Source organism: Hypanus sabinus, chromosome 27 (assembly GCF_030144855.1).
Source record: "Hypanus sabinus isolate sHypSab1 chromosome 27, sHypSab1.hap1, whole genome shotgun sequence".
NCBI classification, from domain to species: domain Eukaryota; kingdom Metazoa; phylum Chordata; class Chondrichthyes; order Myliobatiformes; family Dasyatidae; genus Hypanus; species Hypanus sabinus.
Window position 1 is genome coordinate 41503628 of NC_082732.1, and position 20918 is coordinate 41524545.

Consider the following 20918-nt stretch of genomic DNA (forward strand, 5'->3'; position numbering starts at 1 on the left):
AATGCTCAACAAGTCAGGCCAGATCTGTGAGAGGAGGGAAGGAAACAACACTTCAGGCGAAAGACCCTTCATCTGAACTTGCAAGAAGACTAAAAGTGGCTTCTTGAAGCCTCAGTATAAGGGAGAGGGATATCTCTGAGTGTGAAACTGGAGTGGGCCATCAACTATATGTGCAGAAAAGTTTAACAAAAAGGACAGGCTGATAGTGCTAAAGAAGGCTTGCCTTTATTAGTCAAGGCACTGAGTTCAAAAGTCAGGCTGCATCTGGAGTAATGCACTCAGGGATAAACTTCATTCATCATATCTATTTACATAGCTTATATTAGGAATTTGCTGTGCTACGTTGGCGCGACATGCAACAATAAATAACTCAATAATTATAAAGAAAACATTTATATATAAATGAAGTAGAGGTTAAGATATGGATTAAAAAGTGTATAAATACATAAATACCAACAGGTACTTACAATGCAAGCAGCATTATAAAAAGTGTTTCAAAGTGCTTACACTGTAGTGCAGAGACAGAGTAATAAATGGGGGAGGCGTGTGGGGATTACGAGAATGGTCGATCAGATTAACTGGGGGGAAGAAATTATTAAAATAGTGTTGTGTTTTTTCATTTAATAGCTCTATAATGCTTTCCAAGAGGGAGCTTTTGGAAATTCAAATCTGCTTGTTCTAAGGGATTTCAGCCCCAGGGTTAGAATGGAAAAACAATATTGTTAATTTTCAATCAAACAAGTGCCTAGTAAAGAGGTTATTAAAAGAAAGAGAAAGATTATCTTTATTTGACACATACATCAAAATATACAGTGAAATGGGTTGTCCTGTGTCAAAGACCAACACGGTCTGAGGCTGGCCTGCGGCAGCCCACAAGTGTCACCGTGCCTCTGGCACCAACATAACATACCCACAACTCACTATCCTTAACCCACGTCTTTGGGAGGAAACACGAGCACCTGGAGGAAACCCACACGGTCATGGGGAGAAGGCACATATGCCTGACAGACATCGGTGGGAATTGAACCCAATCAGTGATCACTGCTGCTGTAACGCATTGTGCTACTGGGTCGCGTCATTAAGGTTATGAGATATGGTAAACAGAGGAGAGGTCCTTCAAGCTACACAGCAGGTGAACAGGCCCTTCTGCCCTGTTCCTACTGACCACCAAGCACCTATTTACACTATTTCTTCACTAATCTCATTTTCTTTTTCTTCAAATCCTATAATCCTCCCTTCCCCTCCATGGCTTACAAAGATTCTATTGCTCAGCCATACACTAGGAGCAATTTACTGTGCCCAACTCATCAGGGCAGACAGCATCCATGGTGGGGAATAAACAGTTGCCTTTTCATCAGGACTGGAAAGGAAGGGGGAAACATGCCAGAATTAAAAGGTTGGGGGAGGGCAAGGTGGACAAACTGACAGGTGACAGGTGAAACCAGGTGAGGGAGAAGGTAGGTGGGTGAGTGGGTGGGGGAGAGAGGAGGTGGAAGAGGTGAAGGGGAAGTATGAGCTGATAGGTGATAGGTGGAAGAGGTGAAGGGGAAGTATGAGCTGATAGGTGGAAGAGGTGAAGGGGAAGTATGAGCTGATAGGTGATAGGTGGAAGAGGTGAAGGGGAAGTATAAGCTGATAGGTGGAAGAGGCAAAGGGAAGTTTGAAGCTGATAGGTGGAAGAGGTGAAGGGGAAGTATGAGCTGATAGGTGATAGGTGGAAGAGGTGAAGGGGAAGTATGAGCTGATAGGTGGAAGAGGCAAAGGGAAGTTTGAGCTGACAGGTGGAAGAGGTGAAGGGGAAGTATGAGCTGATAGGTGATAGGTGGAAGAGGTGAAGGGGAAGTATGAGCTGATAGGTGGAAGAGGTGAAGGGGAAGTATGAGCTGATAGGTGATAGGTGGAAGAGGTGAAGGGGAAGTATGAGCTGATAGGTGATAGGTGGAAGAGGTGAAGGGGAAGTATGAGCTGATAGGTGGAAGAGGTGAAGGGGAAGTTTGAGCTGACAGGTGGAAGAGGTGAAGGGGAAGTATGAGCTGATAGGTGGAAGAGGTGAAGGGGAAGTATGAGCTGATAGGTGATAGGTGGAAGAGGTGAAGGGGAAGTATGAGCTGATAGGTGGAAGAGGCAAAGGGAAGTTTGAGCTGACAGGTGGAAGAGGTGAAGGGGAAGTATGAGCTGATAGGTGGAAGAGGTGAAGGGGAAGTATGAGCTGATAGGTGGAAGAGGTGAAGGGGAAGTATGAGCTGATAGGTGGAAGAGGCAAAGGGAAGTTTGAGCTGACAGGTGGAAGAGGCGAAGGAAGGGCTGAAGTATAAAATCCCCAGACAAAAAATGGCAGATGGAGAAACTCAGCAATACAGGCAGCATCCATGGAGATTAATAAACAATTGACATTTCAGACTGAGACCCTTCTTCAGGAGTGAAAAGGGGGCAGACACTATAATAAAAAGGTGGGGGAGGGAGGAGAAACAGGATAGTTAGAAGGTGACAGGTGAAACCAGGTGGGGGGGAAAGGTAAAGGGCTGGAGAGAAATCTGGAAGGAGATCAAAGTGAATGATGGGAGAAAGGGAAGGGGGAGGGGACCCAGGGGAGGTGATAAGCAGGTGAGAAGAGGTAAGAGGCAGAGTGGGGAACAGTAGAAGTGGGGAGGGGTAGGGAAACTTTTTTTTACCGGAAGGAAATATTGATATTCAAGTATAAATTGCAAACAGTACAGGCACTTTGTCCACAATGTTGGGTTGACATTTTAACCTACTTTAAGATCATCTTTACCCCCCCCCCCCCCCCCATCTCAATGCCCCTAATGTATTTGCCACTACCACCACCCCTGGTAGCACGTTCCATACACCCACAACTTTCTTTGTTAAGAACTTACCTCTAACAACCTCCCTATACTCTCATCATATCAAATTAAAATTGTGCCCCTCATAATAGCCATTTCCTCCATGGCTGTCCACTCCATCTATGCCTCTTACAATCTTATACACCTCTACCAAGTCACCTCTCAGTCTCCTTCACTCCAAAGATAAAATCTCCAGCTTGCTCAACTTTATCTTCATATTATCAGCACCCAACTGCCCATAATTCAGAACATCTACCATAAATGCTGCCTGGGCAGGGCGAAAAGCATTATCAAGGATGCATCTCAGTCTAACCATGGACTCTTTACTCTCCTCCCATCCGGTAGGCACTACAGGAGCCTCCACTCCCGCACCAGCAGGCACAGGAAGAGCTTCTTCCCTGAGGCTGTGACCCTCCTGAGCCTCACATCACAGCGCTAAGCAGTATTGCACCCATATTGTATTGTCTCAGTACTTCTATATCTGTATGCTGTAGTACTTACTTTTTATTCACAGTTATTTTGTAAATAATGCTATTCTTTTGTACTTCTGGTTAGATGCTAGTTGCATTTCATTGTCTTTGTATCTGTACTCAGCACAATGACAATAAATTTGAATCTAATCCCATCTAGTCTAGGCAGCATCCTGGTAGATCTCCTCTGAACCCTTTCTAAAGCTTCCACGTCCCTCCTATAATGAGGCAACCAGGACTGAACACAATATTCCTCGTGTGGTCTCAGCAAAGTTTTATACAGCTGCAGGTAGTCAGTTGCTCGATGAACTAACAGGTAGAAAAGGAGTTTGTACTTTCTGCCCATGACTCTCTGGGCGGTTTCCACGTTCACTCACACACAATGCAGTTACAAAAGCAAGAGCCCACTGTGAAAAAAAACAAAGAAATAGGAAGAATTTCTTCTTTCCAAAGCTTTGTAAATTTCAACCCCCTAGAGAACTGGGGCATCTGAATTTCTTCTTTTTGAAACCCACAATTAAAAAAAAGCAACCACGTGAGTTTCAGGGCACGTGGCCGCAGCAGAAATGTGTGGCAGGTGAGCTATGGCTTGGGTGACACTGATGCTGAACTGAATGGGAAGTGGTCAGGTCAGGAGAAAGCAGAAGTTGGCAAGAGGGAAGAGGCGATGTGTGGGATGCACTGGTAATCTCGGGAAGGGAACTGACCTGTCCAATAAGTGACAGCAAGAATATTCTCACTTCACTGTGCATTTTCATAACACATTCTATATCTGTACTTTAACAATTTATTTTTATATAATTACTTATAATTGTTGAATGTTTTTATTACATGTTGGGTAAACACAAAGCAGCAAATTCTGAATACGTGTACATGCAAATGTATCTGGCAAATAAAGCTGAATCTTCATTTATTTATGTTCTGTAACTATTATATATTAAGCATTAAGGTGTGTGTGAGTATGAGAGTGTGCGTATGTACTCATACGTATGTTCGCGTGTGCCATGTCCGGGCCTGGAATGGAGGAACAGGGATTATGTTGTTGCTGTTGTTCTGCTAAGCATTGTGGGTATGCTAGGTTGGTGCCAGAATGTGTGGCTGCCCCCAGCACATCCTCGGGTGTGTAGGTTGTTAACACAATAGACATATTTCACTGTATGTTTCAACATATGTGTGATGAACAAATCATGGCCTTCGGCTGCTACAGCCCATCCACGTTATGGTTCAACATGTTGCACGTTCAGAGACGCTCTTCTGCACAGCACTGTTGTAACGTGTGGTTATTACTGTCACCTTCTTGTCAGCTCTGGCCATTCTCCCCTGGCCTCTCTCACTAACAAGGCATTTTCACCCCCAGAACTGCTGCACCATTCTCTGCAAACTCTAGAGGCTGTTTTGTGTGAAAGTCCCGGGAGATCATCAGTTTTTGAGATCCTCAAACCACCTGTCTAAAACCATGGTCAAATTTCTTCCCCATTCTGAACAACACCTGATATTAGCACTAACAAGCAAAATAACAGGTGTACCTAACAGACCGGCCATTGAGAACAAGCTGCAGCTGTTCAGGACACATTTGGAGAACCGTGTAGAGTCCTGACACCCCCCCCCCCCCCACCCTGTTATGGGAAAGACGTGGTTAAACTGTTAAAAAGTAAAAAGACTGAAGAGGATGTGAACCTGAGTTATAGGGAGAGGTTCAGAATCAAAATCAGGTTTATTATCACTGATATATGTTGCGAAATTTGTTGTTTTACAGCAGCAGTACAGTACAATACATAAATCAGTTACTATAAATAAATTACAATAAGAACATAAGAAATAGGAGCAGGAGTAGGCCATCTGGCCCATCCAGCCTGTTCTGCCATTCAAGAAGATCATGGCTGATCTGGCCATGGACTCCCCACCTAACCTGCCTTTTCCTCATAACCCTTAATTCCCCTACTATGCAAAAATCTATCCAACATCAGAAACATAACATTAATTAAGTAATGCAAAAAGAGAGCAAAACAGTGAGGTAGTGTTCATGGTTTTATGGAAAGTTCCAAACTCTGCTGGCAGAGGGGAGAAAGCTGTTCCTCAAACATTGTGTGTGTTCTCCAGCTTCTGCATCTCAAGCGGGCAGGTACTGGATTATGAAGGTCCTTTATGACGAAAGCTGCCTTCCTGAAGCAGTTATACAAGTCACTGGTGAGGCTGCACTTGGAGTACCATGTACAGTTTTGGTAATGCTGCTATAGGTAGGATGTGCTTAAACAAAAAAGAGCACAGGAAAGATTTACAAGGACGTTGTCAGTACTAGAGGGCCTCAAGTTAAAGGGAGAGGTTGTCCAGGTGAGGTCTTTATTCCTTAGAAAGTAGGAAGATGAGGGGAAAACTTATAGACATGTTTAAATTTATTAAAGGCTGAGATATGATGAATGGTCCTTGGCTCTGCACTAGGGGGATCAAAATAAGGGGGCATAGATTTAGGGTAAGAAGTGAAAGATTTAGAAGGGCCCTTAGGGGCAGACAATGAGCTGCCAGAGGAAGTGGTTGAAACAGGTACAATGGTATCACTTAAGAAGCATGAGGATAGGTACATAGAGGGAGTGGAGCTTGGAGGGATAAGGGATGCAGGAAACTGAGACTAGCTGGTTGGCATGCACTGGTTGGGCCAAATGGCCTGACTCCATGCTCAGTGATTCTTTCACTGAAGGTGGAAACACTCAGCAAGCCACACAGCATCGAGGGAGAGAGATTTCAGGTCAAAAATTCTCAAGAATACAAATAGCAGAGCAGGTGAGGGAGAGAAAGGTAGGGCTTAGGAAGTATCTCTTATCAATGAGTTAATGCGGGTAGCTTGAGAGTGAGAATAAAGAACAGATATAAAATGAAGGCAGAGAATAGGGAAATGTAAAAGATTGTGAAACGCAGGGCAGGGCAGTGGAACATGGCCAGCAAGTCATGAGAAAACACTCCTCTCATTTAACCTAAGGGGGCCTTTAAGGGACATTTTCCAAGATTACTAATTGGCTCAGTACAACATTGAGGGGTGAAGGGCCTGTTCCTGTGCTGTACCATTTCATGTTCTATGTTCTAACGATGAAAAGGTTTTCAACTTGAAGCATTAACTCAGTCCCTCCCTCTCCACGGCAAATACCTGATCTACCAAGTAAAATATCTGTGCTGAGTACAAAGGTAAATTAAACTCAATCTCTTCTGTGTGACAAAATCCATTCCTCCATCTTTGTGTGTCTTAACAGCCACTGAAACACCACTATTCTATCTGCATTGCACTTCCAAATGTTTACAGTTGGTTCCATGTTTTTTTTATTTCAGTGGTTGGGTGCACGCAAGGATGAGATCAAGAAGATTTTTGTACATTGGGCAACGTGGGAATAGATCAGCCACAGTTTAATCAGAGCGTGATACAGGGTCATGGTCTGTCTCGCCAGTAGCTGTGGGAATCTCCTGCTCTTCCCACCAACATCCTTGAACTTTATCAGGACCCGTTCACACAGGTTAAAGAGCAGGCAAGATACAGCACCCTAACGGATGGAGAAGATGCTAGGGAGAGAGACAGACAAAGAGGGGGGGAGGGGGAAAGAGAGGGGGAGGGGAAGAGAGGGGGGGAAAAGAGGGGGGGAGGGGAAAGAGAGTGGGGGGAGGGGAAAGAGAGTGGGGGAGGGGAAAGAGAGTGGGGGAGGGGAAAGAGAGTGGGGAGGGGAAAGAGAGTGGGGAGGGGAAAGAGAGGGGAGGGGAAAGAGTGGGGGAGGGGGAGAGAGTGGGGGAGGGGGAGAGAGTGGGGGAGGGGGAGAGAGTGGGGGAGGGGGAGAGAGTGGGGGAGGGGGAGAGAGTGGGGGAGGGAGGGAGGGAGAAAGAGGGGAGAGGGAGCAGGATGGAGGGGGAAGAGGAGGTGAAGGGCATTTGGGGAAAGGGGCAGAAGGGGGTTTGGGAGGGCAGTGAGGGGTGTTGGAGGAGAGGGAGTGGAGAGGTGGGTGGCAGGTGGGTGGAGAGGAGTGATGGGCAGTGTAGAGGGGGGCATTAAGTGAGGGAAGAAGGGGAAGAGGGTGAGATGGGGAGAGAGGTGAGGGGCAGAGGGAGGGGAAGAGGGGGTACAGGGGGAGGGGAGAAGAGGGGGGATGGGGCAGGGGAGGGAGGGGGATAGGGAGGACACAGGGAGGGGGACATGGGGACGGGACACGGGGGGAGGTGGACACGATGGAGGTGGGCTGGGGGACACATGGGGGGACAGGGGTGAGGGGAGAAGAAGAGTTGGATAGGGGATAAAGAGAGGAGAGGAGGGAGATAGAAAGAAAGAATGAAAGAATAGTCCGGGGAAAAAAACAGTAACCTACAGAAGAGCATGTTCAACGTCAGATTAGAAATCCGCTGAAGGAGTTAACGGGGTTTCGAAAGGATTGGAAAGTTTTTATAAAGCACCAAGTGAAGCAGCTTCTGATGCAAAGATTAAAACAAAAAAAAGTCAATCACAAACAAGTAAAGGTTAAAGAGTCCACAACCCACGAGAAACGGGTGGCCTGAAAATAAAAAGAATCTCGAGCGCATCGGATGTGGTGCGAACTGTGGAAGCTGAGGGTAAGCAGAGTGTGGTGAGACTGAGCCCTAAGTACACACCCCACTGCGTTAAACAGAAGCATGTCACCTTGAAAAGGCAGCTGGAGACAAAGAACAGCATGCAGAACACGGCCACCAATTGAATTGGCAAACATCTTTTGTGGAGGAAGGAAGGAAGCGTCAGGCAACACGAGCCTCAGAGAGAGGGGCGCTAAAGCGTTCTGCCGCCTTCCAGACCCACAGGATGTGGGCTCCTACAGTGCACAGAGCAAGAAACCGCACCACGCAGTCGTCAACAGTGTCCGACTACTGCAACACATACCAAAGGCGAAGCTGACCGCCAGCGTTAACAGCCGTGACACACCTACGCCTACTGCCTCCCCTCTCTCTCGGTCAGCTTCACCCTGACACGGGAACAAAATTAGCCCAACGAGTCTACTCAGAATCAAGTTTAATATCACTGGCATATGTCACAAAATATGTTGTTTTGTTGCTGCAGGACACTGCAATACATCATGATAAACTACAAATTACAGTGCAGAGTAAATAGTGAAAAAGGCAGCAAAAAGTAGTGTACGTGGGTTCAATGTCCATCCAGAAATCGGATGGTGGAGGGAAAGAACCTGTGTGTACCTCTTCCTTGATGGTAGTAATGAGAAGAGAGCTGATTTATTACCCTCTCAAACCCCATTCTCCTGCCTTCTCCCCATAACCTTTGCCAGGCACACTTACTAATCAGGAACCCATTAATATCTGCTTTAAATATACCCAATTACTGGGCCTCCAGAGAGGTCCGTGGCAATGAATTCTACAGATTTGCTACCGTCTGCCTAAAGAAATTCCTCACCTCTGGTTTGCTCTGAGGCTGAGTGTTCTGATCCCAGATACCCCCACTACAGGAAATATCCTCTCTATGACCACCAGATCTAACCTGTTCAATGCCCTGACCTTCCAAACCTCTCACTTCAGCACCCTTCCCCTTGTTAGCATTCCCACAAGAGTTGTAAGCTCAAGCAGCGAATCTTTGAGGGTGGGTACACGGTCCCGGGTTCGAACCCTCTAGCTGAAACCGGGGGCGGGGGGAAGAGTATTAATAGTGACAAATTTTCGGGATCACGTGAAAGCCCTTCATGTCTGCATGCACTCCTAACTCATGTAACACACTTCTGAAGATTGGCTCTTTGGAGTCAGGCACAGTATTCTGGTAAACACTCTGTTGCCATGTGTTCACCAGAAGTGATCAGGCATGGACATCAGCCTGGATGGTGTCACGGCAATACACCAGTTTGAGCACAAAGCAGTACAGCAAGAAAAAGGATTAGCTTTGTCACATGTACATCGAAACACAGAGTGAGATGCATCACTTGCATCAACAACCAATCCTGTCGGAGGATCTGCCAAGGGTCACCGTGCTTCCGGCACCAACAGTATACCTACAACTAATCTTAAAATCGTACATCTTCAGAACGTGGGAGGAAACCGGAGCACCCAGAGGATACCCTCATGACCATGGGGAGAGCGCACAAACTCCTTACAGACAGCGGCGGGAAATGGGACAGGTTGCTGACACTATAAAACGTTACACTAACTGCTTTGCTATTGTACCTCCCACTTACTGAACTCTACGTCTTTAGACGGTGGGAGAGAACCGGAGCAGGCGGAGGAAACCCACGTGGTCACCAGGAGAACGTACAAACTCCTCACAGACAACACTGAATCAGGGTCACCGACTCGGCAAAGCATTCGCTAATTGCTTCAATAACACCCAATATAAATTGTTTAAAAAGGGATGGTACTGCAACATAGCGGTCAGCATAATGGCCGTGCAGGGCTGCCACTGTCTGTAAGGAGGTTGTACGTTCTCCCTGTGATCGTCTGGGGTTCCAGCAAGTGCTCCTTTTTCCTCCTACAGCCCAAGGACGTAAGGGTCAGTAGATTATTGGACAGCGTGTGTCCAATAGGCCAGAAGGGCCAGTTACCAGGTTATATCTCTAAACAAAATAAAATATACACAACCGTAAGAAACAGTGAAAAAGACTGAATGGAATTGAATTGACTTTATTTCTTACATCCTTCACATACACGAGGAGTAAAAATCTTTATGTCTCCGTCTGAATGTGCAATTTATAGTAATTTGTAATAAATAGTATGTGCAACAGAACAGTCAATATAGTACAAATCTGTCTGATGGCCTGTTGGTCCTGGCTTTAATGCTGCGGTACCATTTCCCGGATGGCAGCAGCTGGAACAGTTCTGGTTGGTGACTCAGGTCCCCAGTGATCCTTCGGGTCCTTTTTACTCACCTGTCATTGTAAATGTCCTCAGTAGTGGGAAGTTCACATCTACAGATACACTCTCTCTACAGAGTCCTGCGAACGAGTGGAGTACAGTTCCCATACCAGGCAGTGATGCTCTCAACTGTGCCCCTGTAGAAAGTTCTTAGGGTCTGAGGACCTATACCAAACTTCCTCAGCCGCCTGAGGTGAAGGAGGTACTGTTGTACTTCTTTCACCATTCAGCTGGTGTGCAGAGACTACATGAGATTCTTGGTGATGTGTACGCTGAGGAACTTAAAGCTTGCAGTGAGGTCTGTGCAAAAGTGAAATAGGAAGAGCATCTTTTTTCAAAAATCTTTGGAAGTCTCAACCCTAGAGAACTGGAGCATCTTATTCACTTTCGGGAAAGGGGCAGGAAGTGCAGCAGCTCAAATGTTAATGTAAACAAATGAGGAACAGACTCGAGGGATCGAATGGCCCACAGCCACTACTAGTTCTGACAAAACCACAGATGTAGAGCTGGATTAGTCTGTAGTGCCGGTCCAAGATGAATCATGGCCAAGTTGGAACGTGGACAGGATCCAGCAAGTTACAATCTCCACTGAGCACAAGCCAATACTTTAGGGGTGTAACGTACTGCAATTCAAGTGTACTGTGCATAAACAGTTGCCAAAAGCATTGCAACACACACTGCAGCTTCCCGCCAGCTCCTTAAGACTGAACAATAGATGCAGCCTGATGACATATCTGGGTTAAACACACGCAGAGGAGTGCAACTCATTGTAGTCTTCTGCTGTCTACAGCCCATTCACTGCAACGCTCTTCTGCACACCACTGTTGTAATGCGTGGTTATTTGAGTTACTGTCACCTTCCTGTCATCTTGAACCAGTCTGGCTGTTCACCTCTGACCTCTCATTGACAAGGTATTTTTGCCCACAGAACTGCCACTCGCTGGATGTTTTTTTTTGTTTTTCACATCATTCTCTGTAAACTCTAGAGACTGCTGTGCGAGAAAATCCCAGGAGATCAGCAATTTCTAAGTTACTCAAACGACCCCATCTGGCACCAACAATCATTCCACAGTCAAAGCTCCCTAGATTTCACTTCTTCCCCATTCTGATATTTGGTCTGAGCAACAACTGAACCCCTTGACCATGTCTGCGTGCTTTTATGCATTGAGTTGCTGCCACGTGATTGGCTCCCCTGTCCTTCCCCAACCATGATTCCCCCCTCCCGCTCAGTGTCATGAAATTTGTTTTCTCTTTGGTTGCAGCAGTACAGTACAACACATAGAAGTACTACAGAAGCATACACATAATGGTTGATAGTCTTTCTAGTAGATGAACAAGCATGGCTGTGAGGAGAGTTACGTGGTCCACGAGTCCCCTCAGTAGCAAAGACAACGACGAAAGTTTTAAAGATATTACCCAGTCATACAGCAGGAAATCCGTACATTCAGCCCAACAGGCCCAGATCAGTCTATACTTCCCACTGCCTCAGTAAAGAGTCAATGGGATCCAGCACATTAGGTTTCCGTTCTTCTCCCCTCTCCCATCAGGCAAAAGGTACAAAACTCCGAAAGCACATACCACCATGCTCAAGGACAGCTCCTACTACCACACTGTCAGAAGACTATTAAATAGTTGGCCAGTAAATAAACTGGACTCTTAACCTCATCATCTACCACATTAAGATCTTGTAACTTATTGTTACCTGCTCTGCACTCTCCCCGCACTTCATTCTGCAAGAGCTATGGAAAAAAAGAAACAGTCGACGCTCAAATCCTCAACGGTCCTGAAGAAGTCTCGGCCCGAAACGTCGACTGGTTACTCAATTTCATAGGTTCCGCCTGACCTGCCGAGTTCCTCCAGCATTTTGAGTGTGCTACTCTGGATTTCCAGCATCCGTAGAATCTCATGTTTTCACTTTATTCTGCATTGTTATTGTTTTACCTTGTTCTATCTCAGTGCACTGTGTAATGATCTGATCTGATTCTTGCCATAGAAGGAGTACAAAGAAAGTTCACCAGGTTGATTCCTGGGATGGCAGGACTTTCATATGAAGAAAAACTGGATCGACTAGGCTTATACTCACTGGAATTTAGAAGATTGTGGGGGGATCTTATTGAAACATATAAAATTCTAAAGGGATTGGACAGGCTATACCAGGCAAGGGCAAACTACGGCCCGCGGGCCATATGCGTCCCGTTAAGCTTTTTAATCCGGCCCGCAGAACTTGATGAAATTATATTAATAAACCTTGTTAACGTTTTCTCCCCGCAATTCTGGCGTTTTCCCAATAGATGACGCACTCTATATACATTCGTGGCGACCCATTTCCTGGCACATCCGAACCGGCTCACAATTAGCCAGCGTTCCGGCTAAGGGAGATAGCCTGCGGGGATTTGCGAGCACAGAGCTTTGGAGCCTCTGCACAGGGGGGCTGGTTGAGGTAGGCTTAAAAGTGAGGCTGGGGATTTCGAATAAAGTTTTTTTCTTCGACTGCAGTTACCGACTCTGTGTCGTAATTTTAGCGCTGCATGTATCACACCGCTACACATTGACCTTTGTTGAGGTGCAGCGTATTACTCCACATTTGCGCTTTACTCTTTGTTCGGCTCGACCTATTTGTGTGAACAGGCGTTCAGCGTCATGAACATCAACAAAGCCAGCCACTGATCCAAGTTAACTGACCAACACCTCAGATCCATCCTGAGAATCGCCACAACAAAACTAAATCCAGACTTTGATGCGCTGGCTAAAAAGGGAGACCAACAACACTGTTCCCACTGAAATTAAAAATAAGTTTCTTCGTTGTGTTATGTAAAAACTGCATTTGAAAATATTTTTTTCAATAAGCCTTACATGTTACATGTCATTTCTGTTAAGTGATGGACATGAGTAGTGCGCAGGTGCACGTACGTTCTCAAAATAAAAAATGCGCTCCAGATCAAATAATGCGCTCCGCATACTGGCGCGCTGTCACTGTTCTGTCTTTGTGCGGGTCATTGTTGAGTTTTGGCACAGGGGACAATTGAATAAGAAGGAGCAGGACAAGTAGACCTGCATCTCCTACCGTTTTTGAAATAAAGACAGTCAGGAGGAGAGTGATGATGATAATATCTTGAAGGATAACAGAATTTTCAGTGCTTTAAAATAATAACTGTTACTATTAAAAAAAAGCTGTATTTATTCATTTAATTTTCAGTGTTTTAAAAGTCATTTCAATAAATAGCTAAATACCATGGGACTTCAAAGACAGATATTTTGTTGTAATGCATTTGTTCATTTTCAATTGAAATTAAAGCACATGTTTTCTACATATCCCATGATATTTTATTTTCTCTTATGAGGTGTATTACCAAAACACTCCGTCCATCTGCTCCTGGTCCAGCCCCCCTGTCAAATTTTAGAACCCTTTGTGGCCCTCAAGTCAAAAAGTTTGCCCACCCCTGGGCTAGATGCAGGAAGATTGTTTCCAATGTTGGGGAAGTCCAGAATGAGGGGTCACAGTCTAAGGATAAAGGGGAAGCCTTTTAGGACCGAGATGAGGAAAAACATCTTCACACAGAGAGTGGTGAATCTGTGGAACTCTCTGCCACAGGAAACAGTTGAGGCCGGTTCATTGGCAATATTTAAGAGGAAGTTAGATATGGCCCTTGTGGCTAAAGGGATCAGGGGGTATGGAGAGAAAGCAGGTACAGGGCTTTATAGACAATAGGTGCAGAAGTAGACCATTCGGCCCCTCGAGTCTGCACCGCCATTCTGAGATCATGGCTGATCATTCACTATCAATACCCAGTCCCTGCCTTGTCCCCATATCCCTTGATTCCCCTATCCATTAGATATCTATCTAGCTCCTTCTTGAAAGCATCCAGAGAATTGGCCTCCACCGTCTTCCGAGGCAGTGCATTCCACACCTCCACAACTCTCTGGGAGAAGAAGTTTTTCCTCAACTCTGTTTTAAATAACTGACTTATTCTCAATCCATGCCCTCTGGTACTGGACTCTCCCAACATCTGGAACATATTTCCTGCCTCAATCCTATCAAATCCTTTAATTCTCTTAAACATTTCAATCAGATCCCCTCTCAATCTCCTCAATTCCAGTGTGTACAAGCCCAATCTCTCCAATCTCTCTGCGTAAGACAGCCCTGCCATCCCAGGAATCAACCTAGTGAATCTATGCTGCACTTCCTCAATTGCCAGAATGTCCTTCCTTAAACCTGGAGACCAAAACTGTACACAGTATTCCAGGTGTGGTCTCACCAGGGCTCTGTACAAATGCAAAAGGACATCCTTGCTCTTGCACTCAATTCCCTTTGTAATAAAGGCCACCATTCCATTTGCCCTCTTCACTGCCTGTTGCACTTGCTCATTCACCTTCATTGACTGATGAACTAGGACTCCTAGGTCTCTTTGCATTTCTCCCTTACCTAACTCTACACCGTTCAGACAATACTCTGCCCTCTTGTTCCTGCTTCCAAAGTGGATAACTTCACATTTATTCACATTGAATGACATCTGCCAAGTATCTGCCCACTCACCCAGCCTATCCAAGTCTCCCTGTATTCTCCTAACGTCCTCTTCGCATGTCACACTGCCACCCAGTTTAGTATTGTCAGCAAACTTGCTGATATAGTTTTCAATGCCCTCATCTAAATCGTTGAGTTTTGAGTTGAATGATCAGCCATGATCATACTGAATGGTGGTGCAGGCTCGAAGGGCCAAATGGCCTACTCCTGCACCTATTTTCTGTTTCTATGAAAGACCTTTTCTCTGTACCTCCGTACATGTGACAATAATATTTCAATACCTCTATAATTTGTTTAAACACACTTTGATGGCATCACATTGGTAATGATGTTTAATAACCTATAATTGTCTAATAAACACAGGAGATTCTTCTGATGCTGGAAATCCAGAGCAACACACACTAAATACTGCAGGAACTCAGCAGGTCAGGCAGCATCCGTGGACAGGAATATGCATTCGACATTTCAGGCCGAGACCCTTCATCGAGACAATAATAGTCTCAGCTAAGTAACTCAATTAATTCTTTTCCCAGAGTCTGTGAATCAAGAACTAGAGGTCACAGATTTAAGGTGAGAGGGGAGAGATCCAAAAAGATCCTGAGGAACCTTTTCACCCAGAGAGTGGCTCAAATATGGAATGAGCTGACAGAGGAAGGGGTTGAGGCAGGTGCATCAACAATATTTAAAAGACGCTTGGACAAGAACATTAAAAAACATCATACCATCTTAAAAGTTTCTTCACCCAGGAATTAATCTGATCTTGTCTTGTCCATACAGCACCAACCGCTGCCACTGGGCTGTAAACGTGCAGGAGCAGTGTGGTGTTAAGTGCCTTGCTGCCTCAGCTGAGGCTCGAACTAACGACCTTCAGATTGCCAGCCCAAAGACTTAACCACTTGGCCACACGCCAACAATTGTTCTAGTTAATCCCCCTCATACCTCAGTCACTGCACTGTAAACACTCAACCATTTTATAATGCTATTTACATTGTAAACACATGCTGTTATTTATGTATTTGTGCACATTTTATTTCACATCTTACATCTAACATCCAGGAAAATGGGAAGAGCTTCGATGGACATTGATAGATTAGACTTTATAACTGTTATTTTATTTCGAGATCCAGCTTGGAACAAGCCACTCCAGCCTAACCCCCCAACTACCCTAACACTAGCTTAGTCACAGGACGATTCAGAATCACCAATTAACCAACTGACCGGAACGTCTTTGGACTGTGGGAGGAAACCAGAGCACCCGGAGGAAACCCACAGAATTGCAGAGAGAACGTACAAACTTTTTACAGAGGACACTGGATTTGAACTCTGAACTCTGTAATGCCCTGAGCCGTAATAGCGTCATACTAACCTCCACGCTACTGTGGGAGCCCTTGTAGATTAACTTTCTTATACTTGTTTGCATTTTTGTATAATTACTTATATACATATAATTGTTCACTGTGTTTTTTAATGTTTGCAGCTGTTTTTGTACCTTTCTGGAAACTTCCTAGTTTTAATGGTGGGTATCGCATGACCTGAATAGGAACAATCTTTTTGGTAGATTTAACCAATGGAATTTACGCCATTAGCAATCTGGTATAAGGCGGCCAAAATACACTAGTTCCTCCTCTTTTGCCTCTTCTTCCGCCTTGCCACTAAACTTTGCTTTCTCTCTTCGCTTTCGGTTGTGGCACGGATCAGGCTCCCATGCCTTGTGGTCGCGGGTTGCAGATGCTCAGGGAAGGAGTTGCCAGAGCCAATGTGCGAGAGAGAGGTGGTTGAAGGCGGCCACTTCCCAACGGTGCTGCTCTCCAGTGTTCGCTCAGTGAAAGACCAAGTGGACCGTCTGCGGCTGCACCATCTACAAGCCATGAAATTCAGGGACTTGGGCCATATGTACTTCTTTGTGACACTATGTCTTTTTCTATCATAACTGTGTGCTGTGTGTGGCTGTTGGTTCTGTGTTTTGCACTTTGGCTCCAGAGGAACGCTGTTTCATTTGACTGTGTTCATGTGTGAGGTCAAATGACAATTACATTTCATCTTGAATTTGATGCATCTCCCTTCATTTCTTTGTTCTTGTGGTGCTTAATAAAAATGGCTGTAAGCAACAGGCTTTAGGCTGCTTTTTCAACTTTTGAAGAACCGTGGGTAGCAAAAACATTCGGATCCATCAGCAAGCCAAATGGCCTGTTTCTGAACCGTATGGCTATGAATCAGAATCAGAGTTGAGCCTTACCTCGAGCAGGAAGGGTGTCACGGGGATGAAGGTCTTGGTGCAGTCGGAGAGAAGCGTCAGAGCACGAACACAGTGCAATCGAAGGGGATAGTACCGAGGAGTGGGTAGCAACCTGAGAAAACAAGTTCAAAGCATAAAACTAACTTCTGCTCTCCACCAGACTCTGGTGTACATTCTCCTGAATATGAAAAACAGACCTGCAACATCAGCCAATACACTCAGTGGCCACTTCATTACCGTTAATGTAAATATCTAATCTGCCAATCATCTGGCAGCAACTCAATGCATAAGAGCATGCAGACATGGTCAAGAGGTTCAGTTGTTGTTCAGACCAAATGTCAGAATGGGGAATAAATGTGATCCAAGTGACTTTGACTGTGGAATGATTGTTGGTGCCAGATGGGGTGGTTTGAGGATCTCAGATACTGATGATCTCCTGGGAATTTCATGCACTACAGACTCAGAGCAGGGCTTCACAATTTTTTATGCCATTAACAGAGGGGTACTCTGCTCTGGAGTTTACAGATCCAGTGTCTTAATGAGAGGGGTCAGAGGAGAATGGCCAGACTGGTTCAAGCCAACAGGAAGGCAACAGTAACTCAAATAACCACACATCACAACAGTGGTGTGCAGGAATGCACAACACGACAAACCTTGAAGTTTTTGGGCTACAGTAGCAGAAGACAACGAACGTACACATAATGGGAGCCTTATTAGGCACAGGAGGTGCCCAATAAAATGGCCAGACTGCATATAGGACAGTAACAACACAAAGTGCTGCAGGGACACAGCTGGTCAGGCAGCACCTATGGCGAGGAATAAACAGTCGATGCTTCGGGCCGAGACCCTTCAGCCATGCTGTCCGACCTGAGTTCCTGCAGTATTTTGTGTGCGTTACTCTGGATTTCCAGCATCTGCAGAACCTCCTGTGCTTATAGATTGCCACTCAAATCTTCCATGATTCTTTTCAGTGGGTAAAGACACAAGCTACTCAATGCTCCCTTGGGTCATACCCCATCTGCGGAAGTGGCACGAGGAGCCTTCTCCAAACTGGCTCCCATTCTGTAGGAGGAAAAGCAACAACCTGCCATCAACTCTGGTTGGACGACAGGGAACAAAGCGGGCCAGGGCACGGCTACAGTACGGGGCAGAAGTCTGAGACACGTACGTATAGACAGGGTGCCTAAGGCTTCTGCACAGTTCTGTATATTGGTTAAAATAGGAAAGTGGTAGGGAAACTGAAATAAGACGACTTCCATTCCCATTCTGATGTGTCAGTCCATGGCCGCCTCTTGTGCCACGATGAGGCCACCCACAGGGTGGGGGAGCAACACCTTAAATTCCATCTGAGTGGCCTCCAACCTGATGGCATGAATATCGATTTCTCCATCTGGTTAAAAAAAAAAATTCCCTCCCCCCTCCACTCCTCTATCCCCCACTCTGGCCTCTTACCTCTTCTCACCTGCTTATCACCACCCCTTAGGCCCCCTTCCTACTTCCATTTCTCCTATGCTTCACTCTCCTCTCCTATCAGATTCCCTCTTCTAAAGCCCTTTACCTACCCACTTGATTTCTATCGCCTTCTAGTTATCCTCCTTCCCTCCTCCACCTTTTTATTCTGGTGTTTTCCCCCTTCCTTTCAGGTCCTGATGAAGGGTCTCGACCCAAAACATCGATTGTTTATTCCTCTCCATAGGTGCTGCCTGACCTGCTGAGTTCCTCCAGCATTTTGTGCGTTGTTGCAGAAGTAAGAGTATTTAGCTTTGTATTACTAGCTCAGTAGTATTGTGATACTTGGTAACTGGAAAGACATGATACCCAGTACTGTGCAAAAGTCTTAGGCACCCTAGCTATATATTTGCGCCTAAGACCTTTGTGTCATCGTGTATGAAGTAGAATAAACAACATTCAAAGTAAGTTCATTATCAAAGTATGTATTTGTCACCAAATAGCACCATGAGATTCATTTTCTTGCAGACATTCCTGGTAGAACAAAGGAATACAACAGAATCAACGAAAGACTACACATAAAGACCAAGAAACAACCAACATGTAAATGCAAAAAATAAATAGCAAATACAAAACATTCTTCGTGAGGAATTCATCAAGTGTTAGGACTTTCAATCTAGTGGACTTGGCGGGTAAGGTGCAACCCCCAAGTGTTGCCACACGTCCCGGCACTTACACGGTATGCCCACCACTTTCACAGAAGGGCAACCAGTGCATCAGTTAACCATCCAACCAGTTTGCTGAACCTCATCCACCTCTTCCTTTGCTTTCTCCCACAGTCAACATTTCCTCTAATTGCTTTTTGCAGCTGCACAGACCAATCCTTGCTCTGAGCGGGAAATTCTTACATGGCCTGGAAACTGCATGGCATTTCGAACTTTTTTTGTGTGATGTGATTTTTCAATTTTCATTCTAAATATTCAAGGTGTGCATACTTCTGATTTCATTTATAAAAGTGTATAATGAAATAAGGTACAACAAAGAACATCCTTCACGTTTTTTAAACTTCTAAACTTTGACGGCGTTAGCGTTCAGCAGGCTGACTTCCATTCTGTGGATATTGTTACAATTTGCAGCAGTTGAAATACTGACAATGTAAGTACAATATGGTTGAGCTCTAAAATGATTCAAAGGTTACGGTAAGTTTATTATTGAGAAAATTTATGGATTATGTTCATTAACGCAATTAATTAGAGGGTATTTTACAATTATATTAACATCGATTTCAAAACTAAATTAGCATAATTTCAAAATTATATTAACGTTATTAAAGAAAATTCCAGCTGTGCAGCAACAAAGGTTATGTGTGCAGGAACGTTTCAGTTAACGCACAACTTCAAGTGAACTATGCCCAAGGTCCACTCTCCCCTGCTTTCAGCATTTCTGATATTGATTTTGATCATGAAACTCAAGGTAGGTCTCAACATAAACACAAGGATAAAGGAAGCTTGACAGCTCAGCAGTACAGAAAGCTAGCATGCATATACGGTAAGTAATTAGAAAGGCAAATGCAAAGTTGACCTTTATTTCAACATGAAAGAGCGTAAGAAGGGCAAATTCTTGTTACAATTGTACAGACATGATGATTATTTCCATTTTGCGACTTTATCTCAGATTTCCAGTAGCTACAACAGGAAATCTCAGCCCGAAACGGTGAAGGTATTCCCCTCCATCTAGGTCATGGTCTCTTCTAGGCAGGAGGTAAGGAACCTTAGATCACACACCACCAGATGCAGGAAGCATTACTAACCAAAAACCATCAGGCTCCTGAACCATCCTACCACTGAACACATCTACAATGACCCCCACCATCCAGGCCACGCTCTCTTCTCACTGCTGCCATTGGGCAGAAGGTACAGGAGCCTTACATCCCACACCACGAAGTTCAGGAACAGTTACTACCCTTCAATCATCAGCCTCGGCTCAACACTGACCTGATTCCAGAACCTACTTTTTCTTTCTACGCAAGATAACATAATGATCTAAAAGGTTTTCCATCTCACGTTCACTCTAAGTAAGATGGCGGCCAATGTGATTTTGGCTGCGGTATCCATCCACCACCCTGCTTGTTCTCTGTAGCTCTCCATTCTGTCACATTCCAAGAATCTATCTTTAGCACTAGTCACATGATGCTCTTGCGTTTGAGCACTCATCTGTAAAAGTCTTTGTACAACAGCACGCCGGGGGGGGGGGGGGAAGAGGACCGTCTATGCGGCTGCTATGTTTAATCAGATCTGCTATGCTTAATCAGATTAGCAGTTGCCCTTGTCTCCAGGTTAAGTGCAACTATCCACACAGAACTCCACGGAAGTCAGCAACAGTAGAACTTTATTATCCACGCTCTGAAAGACTTATCCATACAGCGACATGTTGCTCTGTAGCAAATAGATTAATTGCAAGTCTTATGATACCATACAATCACCCACGCACAAATTTGTAATGGGCAAGTGAACGCCAAGTAGTGATCTCCATGGTCAAGAAATGCATCAGCAT

At 45.1% G+C, this 20918-nt stretch overlaps 1 protein-coding gene across 4 annotated transcripts in view; it reads right to left on the reverse strand.

Moving 5' to 3' along the window:
- Positions 1-20918, reverse strand: part of noc2l (NOC2-like nucleolar associated transcriptional repressor) — a 163845-nt gene that overhangs the window by 75859 nt on the left and 67068 nt on the right. For all 4 annotated transcript variants that reach the window (XM_059952319.1, XM_059952316.1, XM_059952317.1 and 1 more), the window contains one exon: positions 16917-17028. In XM_059952319.1, coding sequence (XP_059808302.1) covers positions 16917-17028 — 112 coding nt within the window. The remainder of the gene's footprint in view (positions 1-16916; positions 17029-20918) is intronic.